The sequence below is a fragment of the Onychomys torridus genome, chromosome 1, assembly GCF_903995425.1.
Source record: "Onychomys torridus chromosome 1, mOncTor1.1, whole genome shotgun sequence".
NCBI classification, from domain to species: Eukaryota; Metazoa; Chordata; class Mammalia; order Rodentia; family Cricetidae; genus Onychomys; species Onychomys torridus.
This window is the reverse complement of record NC_050443.1, coordinates 160703649-160714652: the sequence shown is the minus strand read 5'-3', so window position 1 is coordinate 160714652 and position 11004 is coordinate 160703649. Positions and strand designations below refer to the sequence as shown.

Here is an 11004-nt window from a genome sequence, read left to right as displayed (position 1 = left end):
CTCACCCTGCATCCATGTCAGGGAGCCTCAGGCCTCCCCACATCAGAGCTGGCAGGTAAAGAAGGCACATGATCCTCTTTAAGGAGGCTTCCAGCCCAGTTCCACTGCCCTTTGGAACCTGGGCTGCCAAGCCCAGACATGCTTGCTTTCTGGCCATGTGTCGGCCTTATATAACTAGCCACAGGAACAATGCCCAGCTCTGTCCAGGTCACCCACAGCAATGCCAAGAACAGCCCAGCCAAACCAGGAAGCCCAGGAGCCAACACCTTGCACACCACCTGGGAGGCCCAGGGCCCTTGTAAGTGTCCACAGCCACACCTACCCTACAGTGTACACGATGGTCACAGATGGCCAGGCCCAGAGATGAGGCAGGGGCAGATCACAGAGAGCAAGGCCACACTCAGAGTTCAAATCAGAGTCTTGTCCAAGGCATCTCAGGGGGTGTTCAGAACAACCCAAAGACTCATTCCTATGAACAGCTGACATTCCCAGTTGCTCTTCACATGCGGGGACTGCATGAGGCCATCCATTCATCTTCCTTGCCCATCACAGTAACTTCAATGGAAGTCCCCTTTATAAAGAAGGAGACTGAAGGTCGGAATCACTCTCATCTGCCTGAGGTCACACAGGTGCTAGTTGGGGAGGAGGGACAGAATGCAAACCTGGCTTTCGGATGCAGTCAGCGCCCTTCACATTACTACTCTATACGGCTCGGCTCTGTGGTGACCAGTCCGTCACCCTCTCAATGGTCGTCTATAGGGCCTCTTGCATGTAAAGAACAGGAAGGGAAGCTCTACCTGGACTCAACTACATCATCCAGGACATCAGAGACATCTGTCTGTCTGCCTGATCCGTTCCTGCTTCCTCTGCTCTGCCTGGTGAATTGTTCTCACAGCTATGTCAACTGCGTTCAGGACCACGCCTTTTGCACCTCACCTATACGTGGCACACAGCAAGTGCTCTATGTGTTTGGGGTGGATACGAAGGCGTGGTCCCCACCTGTCTCCACTACCACTGCATAGGCAGATCACTGGAAGCCGAGAGCCCTGGAAATGTTGAGGAGCAGAGAGAAAAGGTAAGGATGACTGGGGAGAAGCACTCCTTACAGTAGAACCAGCCCCCCCCACACTCCACCCCACCTCAGCACCCAAGCCCTAGGAGGCTCCTCCCACAAGCCACTGCTCCAGTTTTTCTCTCGGGAAAGTCAAGGAAGACAGGGCCCAGACCGACAAAGGACACCAAGCGGATATCACCTTTCTGATGTCTACTTGGATGACAACATTTCCCCTCCACCCATACCGCCCCAGATCAGACTTTTATCTTAACCAAGAATAGTGAAGCTCTGTTTTTTGGAGCCCAATGCTTGAATTCAAATCCTGCCTGCTTTAGCACATGAGCTGAGCAACCCCGGGACAATTATCTCCACTATTCTGAACTCTCAGAATCCAGGCCTTTTAATTGTGTCTGTGCTCTGACTCTGAAACCAGACTCTCCAGATCCAATGGCCAGCTCTAACTAATCCTTGCCTAACCTCAGCCTCCGTGGCTTTAGCTGTGAAGTGGTTGTAATAATGGTACCTAGCCTCTCTATAGCATCACTGTGAGAACTAAATGAAGTAGTTTAGGTAATGTGCCTAGAACAGTCTCCAAGCACAGTTAGCACTCACTGGATGTGAACTTTCATTGGAAAGAGGCTTCGACAAGGTTCTGCAGTATGGCACAGTATCCATGGCACTTAGCAGAAGCTCATTAAATAGAAGCTAAAAGTCCCTACACACACACACACACACACACACACACACACACACACACACACACACCCTTGATTGCCATCCACTATCCCCAGCAGGCTGCAAGGTGCCTGGCTCTGGGCAGAAGCTCAGTGGATACTTGAAGAGCTCAGAGTGAAGAAGCTCTCTGCCCGCTTGGCCAGGAGGGCGTGTATGGTCAAGAGACTCCAGTATCAGAGAAGAGCAAATGAAAGGTGTTGGGGAAGAGAAACCAGAGCGGAGCGGGGAAAGGCCGAGGAGGAGAGATAAGCAGGTGAAGTGAGTGAGAAAAGGAACAGGAGAGACTGTGGCGGAGAGAGATAAGAAGGATGGAGAAAAGGCCAAGAGTGAGGAAAATGTCGAGCCCCAGGAAGAAGCACAAGGAGAGGCTTGGGCTGCCGCAGGGGAGTAGTTGACGGGCCAGGGTCCCACGGTGGGGCGGGGCGGGAGCCGGACGGGAAGCGGGCGGGAGGGACTCCAGGGTTCCTCCCAGGTCCGCCAACCCCGGGGCGGGCGTGGGGTGGGGGGGACCAGCGACTGCAGATTGGCTAGGGCACAGCGAGGCCTGGGCTGGAGCCCCGAGGTGGGAGGCGCCTGGATCACTCCGGCTGCGGAGCAGAGCAGAGGCTGCCACCTACTTGGCTGACCCGAGCATCTGGGACAGCTGCAGGGAGCATCCCGGCCGGGGCGCACACGGGGCAGCCAGGCCCCGAGCACCGAACCGTCGGGGCGGGCGGCGACATCCAGCCATGCGGGTGGCGCGGGGTGCGCGGACGGCCGCGCTGGCGCTGCTGCTCGGGGCGCTGCATGCGGCTCCGGCGCGCGGCCAGGAGTATGATTACTATGGCTGGCAGGCCGAGCCTCTGCACGGCCGTTCCTACTCGAAACCACCGCAATGCCTCGACATCCCCGCCGATCTGCCGCTCTGCCACACGGTGGGCTACAAGCGCATGCGGCTCCCCAACCTGCTAGAGCACGAGAGCCTGGCAGAGGTGAAGCAGCAGGCCAGCAGCTGGGTGCCGCTGCTCAACAAGAACTGCCACATGGGCACCCAGGTCTTCCTCTGCTCGCTCTTCGCGCCCGTCTGTCTGGACCGGCCCATCTACCCGTGCCGCTGGCTCTGCGAGGCCGTGCGCGCCGGCTGCGCACCGCTCATGGAGGCCTACGGCTTCCCCTGGCCCGAGATGCTGCACTGCCACAAGTTCCCCCTGGACAACGACCTCTGCATCGCGGTGCAGTTCGGGCACCTGCCTGCCACCGCACCTCCAGGTAGTTCCACCAGGGCTCCGCGCGCCCCGATGGTCCCGCGGGCCAGCAACCTGGGGTTGGACAGATGCCTCTCCCCAAATCCTTATCTGCACGCTCGGATAGGTACCAAGCCCCTTACACACACAGTGAGCGCGCGCTCACATCACACGCGTGTCCAGCGCCCAATAACTGTCTCCGTTCTCCTTCCCACCTTCATGAACTTGGAGCTCTGGTTATCTCCGCTGGTTCTCTCCCCAATCCAACCTGTGCCTCGCACAGCTCACAGCACACGGGCTTTCCCAAGCTGCTGAATCCCTGGGTGCCCTGGGAGCGTCCCCATAAATTCTTTATTGCCTTCCTCAACTCAGCAATGCTTAGGGTCGCTAGACAGTGTCTTTGACCTGAACTGCAGGCACCCAGACAAGCCCTACTCCTCCCCGACGTGGGAACTCTGGGGAAAGGCGAGTGGTTAAGGGAAGAACTAAGGGCCCTTCATTTCCAGGCCTGGAACCCTAACTTCTCCAATTCCTAGACTGGACATCTCTGGAGTGCTTAACTTCTCTGAGCCTTCCTCCCCAGCAGTAAAATCCCAGCCTCTTGAGTTCCGGGGTCCTGCTTCCCACTGGCACCTTGGTGTCATTATTGCTGTCATGCCTGATTTCTGCTTGATCCTCAAAACTGTCCCACACCCTCCTCCTTTCTCCAAGAAGGCAGGTTCCCTTCCAGGCTGGCCTGGGCCCCTAACACTCCACCCAGGGTGACACCCAGCAGGTTGCCTGCACAGTTAGCATGGGAGAGCAAGAGCTCCCATGAGCCCCCATGGCTGGAACAGGCAAAGCTCCATTCCCTTTTTGCTTCCCTCCCAACTCCCCAAAAGCAGCTGGGCCCCTCCTTGCACCACCCCACCCCCTCTCTCAAAGCTAATCTTAACTGCTTAGTCCTTGGAGGCTCTTGCCTTCTCCTTCTCCTTCTCCTTCTCCTTCTCCTTCTCCTTCTCCTTCTCCCTCTCCACGGAGTGCCTAGAGGGGAAATCCCTATCCCGGAGGCTGAAAGCGGCAGACAAGCAGGGATAGGGCCAGCTAAGCAAGAAGCCCACAGTCCCCAGAAGTCCCTACAGACTCCTTTTATAGTTTCTTTGGAGCCCAAACATGAACAGCCTGAGAAACTCAAGAATCTTGGGCTCAGAACCCTGCCTGGCCCCGCCTTGCTACTCCGCGACTCCCCCTTCCCAGTGAGGCTTGCTCACCTGGAGGCAGGCACACAAGAGATTCCAAACAAAGGCCAGATTGGGGGGGGGTTGGGGATGGACAATAGGCGGATTGCAGAAAGGTGTATGTGTGGCCAACAGATGACATTCAGATGTTTCACATAAAAAGGAGTCATTTGGGCTTTCTTTGAGAAATGATAAGTTAATGCTGGCTTTTCTCTGCTGGCTCCCCACCTGCCTGACCCCTGCAAACACATCTGCCCTGGCTGTAGAGTAGGAACCACAGTTGTGAGCCCTAAGCTTTGCTGCCTTTGGTACTCACATTAGGCCTGTGCTCCTTCCCTGGAAGTAGAGAAGGCAGTGCCTGCTTCACAAGCGGAGTATTAGGTGGGATAAAATTTAGAACATGTGTGTGATGGCTGCAGCCGCCGCCATGGGGAAACAACGCCCACCACCACCACATTGTCCCTACACTATATGCCACTCACTTATTGCCACCATCCCATTTTCTGGTTAGGTATCACAGAGCAGCTTTTGTGAAGAGGGAGGTTATTGGAGGAGCCTGTACTGTCTTGGCGGTTTGGGATTCCAGCCACTCTGCTTTCTCTCTTCAGTGACCAGGATCTGTGCCCAGTGTGAGATGGAGCACAGTGCCGATGGCCTCATGGAACAGATGTGCTCTAGCGACTTTGGTGAGTATGGGCTCCCAGGCCCACATCCCTGACACTGCCCCCAGCAGCCTGGCTCAGAACCAGCCCTACCTGAGTAAGGGTACAACAGCTGTGTCTTGGCACTGGCTATAAAGAGGCCTCCGTGGCTGGGCTGTCGTTTTTTTAGGGGGTGCAAGCTTAGCCAGAGATGGATGGAGCCCTAACAGGACACAGGACTCCAATAGAAGTAGAGTCAGTCCCCTGTCCCCTGGAATCTGGCCAGTGTTCCTCTGGCAGGGTGGGTTATGACTAGCTTTCCTCACAGCTTCATCTTGGACTCTTCCCATTCTGGAACAGCTGTACCAAGCTAGTTAGGACCAAGCTCACTGTAGGCCACAGAGTTCTGCATGTGATCTTTGCAAAGTTGGTTCTGTTTTGTGTCCTAGCCTCCTCATCTATAAAAACAGGGGAAAGAGCAATGATGAAATCCTTACTTCAGAGGAATCTTTATGTTGGTAGCCTCTTTGGAAAGAAAATGCTATTATAATTGCAGGGGGCAGGGCAGGGAAAAAGAAGAGGTTTTAGGCCAATTCCCTTTCTGAGTGGGCAAAGTTATTCTCTGGCTTCTTGAAAGATGGAGGCTAGCTATAGAAGGGTGAAGCTGGCCAGAGGGCCCTCAGCCCAGAATTCCTGTCCCTATCTGTATTGGGTCCCTATGGCCACTTGTGAGTGATCTAGACCTGACTCAAGCCACAGGCCCGGACTTTACCTCCCTACCCTAAACATTCACTCACACTCCTACACATACCACAACATACTTCCAGCCAGGATGGATATCAGCAAATACTACATAGTAGGACTCCTCCTCCCTGAACTGGTTATTAAATATTACCAATCCCCACCACTCTACACACTCATCACACACACACACACACACACACACACACACACACACACACACACACCCCACACACACCTAGAAGACCCATCTGAATCACCCACAAGGGATAGCAGAAGCCAGTATCCCTGTATCACAAAGACATCCTCCAGATGGGCAGTGGCTACCCCACCCCATCGCCGAAGAACCTACCACCCTGCATGGGTGTCATGGAGTGCTCTGGTTCTAAACCTGGATGATCTTAATGGGATTTGGGCTCCAGAGCTCAGGAAGGACACACCCTTCTCATACCCATGTCACCCTACTGTACTTGGAAGCTGAAAGCCTGCCTACCATGTCCATGAAGTCCAGCCCACAGGAGCTTCATAAACATTGCTGTAACCTCATGAGTCTGGCCATCCAAGCCCCACACCTCAGCAGGCTTCCCAAGAGTGTCCTGGTATCAACGTAGGGCTCCTGCTGTCCTGACAAATGTGACACTTTTCAGACCATCCCTTACCCATCCTTTCCACAGTGGTCAAGATGCGCATTAAGGAGATCAAGATAGACAGTGGGGACCGGAAGTTGATTGGAGCCCAGAAGAAGAAGAAGCTGCTCAAGGCAGGCCCCTTAAAGCGCAAGGGCACCAAGAAGCTGGTCCTACACATGAAGAATGGCGCAGGCTGCCCCTGCCCACAGCTGGACAGCCTGACGGGCAGCTTCCTGGTCATGGGTCGCAAAGTGGAGGGACAGCTGCTGCTCACGGCCGTCTACCGCTGGGACAAGAAGAATAAGGAGATGAAGTTCGCAGCCAAGTTCATGTCCTCCTACCCCTGTTCCCTCTACTACCCTTTTTTCTATGGGGCAGCTGAGCCCCACTGAAGGGCCCTCCTCCTTGCCCCCTCCTCCTCGCCCTCTGTCCCTGCCTGCCTGGCCTCACCCCCACTCCCAGGCTGACCCAGCCCCTGGCAGAGGTGGCTTCACACAGCTACTACTTGCACAGGTTCCAAAGGATAGGCACAGGGCTGCCCTCCGTGACTGAAGGAAGGGGCCTGGAATCCTGGGGTCTATTGGGGCTCCCTCTCTCGGGAGAGGGACTTTCTCTTCTGGGGGAAGCCCCAATGTCTGAGAAAACGGCAACAGAGAAAAATGTGAGGGAAGGAGGCAGGGCCTCCCTCAGCCCGGGGAGAGAGTCTCCAGAAAGGAGAGTGGGTCTCTTTTAAGAGGGATTTCAGTGCTTAGAGGACGCTTTCTTCTCCCACTGCCTCTTTATGTCATCATGGGCCTCCAAAGAACCAGAGTCAAGGCCTCCATGTCCTCCAGCCACACCCACTTCTCATCTGGAGCCCTGCTGGACAGGAGTGCCTACTCAGCAGCTTCAGCAGACATTGTCACACAGGCTTGCGTCCTGGCTCTTGCCTCAGCCCTCCATACCCTTGTGTCCCGAACCCAACAATAAATTATTGCTACTGCTGTGAGGCCACTGGTTTTAGACAACAGGGTTGGTTCTTAATATTTTTTAAAGTTTTTAATTAAATAAAAGAAAATAATTGTTGCTTTGGATCAGGTAATTTCTTTATCCAGTGGCTCTGAAGAGGCTGGGGGCTAGGGAGGTTTAGATGACACTGAGCAAGGGCCTAATATCGATCCTAAGCCAAAGCTTGGTCCACTCACCTCCCTGGGAAGCCCAAGAAAGGCAATGTTCCACAAGAATACAAGGTGAGAGTTACCCTCACCTCCCAACCACTAAGTAAGAGACAGAGACGACCACCCTTCTGTCCCTGAGGAGGGACAGAGGTGTCAAGTTTCCCAACCTGATCAGAAGCCCCCAGCCATGCACTGTTCCCTGGAACTTGAGCAGTTCCAGGTCAGAAGGGTCTAAGAAGGCCAGGCCACAGGGATCGATGCCACTTTTCCCCTGGGGTTCCCAGATACTCCTGGGCACTTGTCCTGACATACAGGTGACAGATACTTTAGACCACACTACCCTAAGCATGCCCCAGGGCCAGCAGCCGCTGTGTTACCCAGAAGCTAGTTAAAAACACAGAACCTCAGAGGGCTAGGAATACCTGCCCCTCAAAGAGAGAGTGCTTGCCTGAGAATTTGGACACCTGGGCCCCACCCAAACTTGCTGTAATGGAAACTGCTTTGTTGTTTGTTTGTTTGTTATAGTACTAGGGATCAAACCCAAGAATCTGCATTTTAACACATAAACCTTAGCCCATCTCCTAAGCTTTTAACAAATACTGGGCCTCGCTCCCATGCAATGAAAACAGGGCCTCTGCCAAGCACCAAACACCCACGGTTTTGCCACCTAGCGGCATGCAGGGTCTGGGAGCCATGGCCAGGACAAAGAAACCTGAGCAAGAAAAGAGAAGGCTGGGGTCCACAGAGCAACTTTAAGGTACAGGTGCAGGAACGGAGAAGTCTTGGAGGTGAGAGGCCACTGCCATGCAAATGACCAGCATGTGGAAGAGCTCACTGTGGGGACCAGGTGGGGCCCCTCAGCACATGTGAAAAGATCAGGCAGATGTCCACAGAGCAGGGGGCAGGCACCCTGAGAGCCTTTCCTGGCCAGCTGACGTAGTCAAGGCCTGCTGTTCCTCTTAATACAGCTGCCCAGGTAAGGAAAACTCTGGCTTCCAGCTCTGAAAGTGTGCTCCCTTGGAAAGATGTCACATGGGCAAAACAGAAAGGCCACTGGCAGAGACTAGGGTGGGCCAGTTGAACTGCCCTCCATGGAGGCATCACTAACAGGTGGCCTGACCACATGTCCATAAATCACCTCTGGGCAGTCAGGTGGCCTCTGCCCAAGCAGCAGAGGCCTAATTGTTCCTCCTCCGTCAGAGGAGGATGTTGCCACCCACCCTGCCCAGCATGCCCAGCTTCTGAATCTGCCCCTTGTCTCCTGGCCTCCTGCTCAAACCAAATATTTACAGGCACTTCTCTGGTCCACCAGGCAGAGATTATTTTTCCACCAAGCACACAGGATTGGAGCCACCTCTGGCTAAAGCACAATGCTGAGCTCTGTCAGGTGCTGGTGGCCCAGAGTGGTGGTAGGACAGGGCTCCCTTAGCACATTCCATGGAGTCCAGGAAGGCTCTCCCCACCACCCCAAAAAGGGACCTGGCCCTGGGCCCCAAGTCCTCTGTTCTCTGCCTACCTAGAATCTCTTCTGGAGTCGAGAGCAATTCTCCTGAGACCAGGGAGGTTCTGCAAGGCCCAGGCCAGTTTTCTTTACCCGGTCCTGCTGGCTACAATGACTTCCTTCAGTCAGCAGGAGCCCACACCTGGATTCAGGGAACCAGTGAAGGCAAGCCTCTCATCACATGAACAGAACTGAATCCCTCTGGCACACTGGACCTCTCCATACAAAAGGTCTAGAGGTAGGCAGGTGTGTGTTAGGGATGTCCCAGGCTCCAGATGTCTGCAGTTCTTACCATTACAACACAGTTCTCTTCCCAACTCCCAGCCCCTTCCAGACAGCAAGGCATAAAGCTAAGTGAGAAGCCTCCACCCCTCCTGAGCAGAAAAGTAGCGGGCAAGCGCCTGGTAGACTTCCATTCCAGCTCCAGGCCAGGATAAGTCACATGACTACCCTCCTACTTGCAAAAGAGCAGAGAAGTCAAGTTTTCACCTGAATACACTAAGTTCTCATACAAAACAGGAGCGACTTGGAGCAGGGGACCACACACTCATGGTGTAGAGGGAAAAGGCAGTCCAGTTCTGGCCTCCAGTCCTACGAATCAGTGACCAGGTGACACTAAGTATACTACCTCCTCCAGGGTGACAGGTGCTGTCAAGTACATGACAAGTGCCTGGACACCATGCCCAGATTTAGATGGTTGTTAGTGGTTATTAGTACTTTTATTAACCCAACAATGCCTGCACATAGCAGGTACGCAGTAAAATTCTTAATTGAGTCTTTATACATGACTGACAAGATGGCAGGGAGAAGCAGGGGTGTCTTAGCTAAAAGCCAGAATTACGGAAACTGCATTTGGGGGTCTGCTTCAGAAATATATCCCTAGGTGGCATATAAGCCAATATTGGGGAAAGATATCTACTACTGCCAAGGTCATGGTGAATAGCAGGCACTACTCAAAGCATTTTTGCATTTTTAAGTGGTTTTTTAATTTTTTAAGATTTATTTATTTTATGTGATGCTTTGTTTGCACATCTGGTACACATCTGCACACCAGAAGAGGGCACCAGATCCCATTACAAATGGCTGTGAGCCACCATGTGGGTGCTGGGAATTGAACTCAGGACCTCTGGAAGAGCTGCCAGTGCTCTTGATCACTCAGCCATCTCTCCAGCCCCACACCGTTCCATTCTAATTTAAACCTACCAGAGCCATTTTGAGATCAAATCTCACAGTGTAGTCCTAACTGGCCTAGAACTCCACTATGTAGAACAACCTGGACACAAACTCACAGAGATCCACCTGCCTCTGCCCCCAAGTGCTGTAATTAAAGGCGTGTACCACCACCGTCCAGCAAGAGGTAGCACATTTTGGTACCAATGACTACAGCTCAGAGAAGTTACGGTCCTTGTTTGAGTTTGCACAACATACATGGTGGTGCTAGATTTGACCTCAAACTCTTAACCACTATCCAGAACTTTATTTTATTTTTTAGAGACAGGATTTCTCTGTGTAGCCCTGGCTGGTCCGGAACTTACTCTGTAGCCCAGGCTGGCCTTGAACTCACACAGATCTGCCGGCCTCTGCCTCCCGAGTGCTGGGATTAAAGGTGTGCCCTACCATCTGGCTTACCCAGGACTTCTTAAACACTTCCCACCCACAACCTTTCACCCAAGAAATGTTTACTTGCTTCCGAGCATAGTTATGTAAAATGGGTATATAAATCAAACATTTATTTATAATAAGCCATAAATCTATTTCAAAATAATCCTTTGGCATACACATACCACTTCTTAAGGGATGAAAGCAAATTTGCACACTAATGGAACAAATGTACTTGCATTTACATAAGGAATTAAACTGTGGCTGTTTGATACTTTAGGATGAATAACACTTTTTTAGATAATCAGTTTTGATTTTATAATCACCAACACTGAGAATGCTGTTCTGCATACACACACACACACACACACACACACACACACAGAGTACAAAATGGCAGAAGTATGTTTAGAATAATTTCATAAACTATTTGAAATTCTATCCTGACCCCTGATCCAAATGAAATCATTAAACAATTTTTTTTTTAATGAAACTGAGGTCAGTAAT

At 52.7% G+C, this 11004-nt stretch overlaps 1 protein-coding gene across 1 annotated transcript; it reads left to right on the top strand.

Moving 5' to 3' along the window:
- The first annotated feature begins 2517 nt into the window (after nt 1-2517).
- Nucleotides 2518-6632, top strand: Sfrp5 (secreted frizzled related protein 5). Its single transcript, XM_036176475.1, has 3 exons — nt 2518-3037; nt 4838-4915; nt 6286-6632. Exons 1-3 carry the CDS (start codon nt 2518-2520, stop codon nt 6630-6632), a joined length of 945 nt encoding a protein of 314 aa, XP_036032368.1.
- The last annotated feature ends 4372 nt before the right edge of the window (nt 6633-11004 follow it).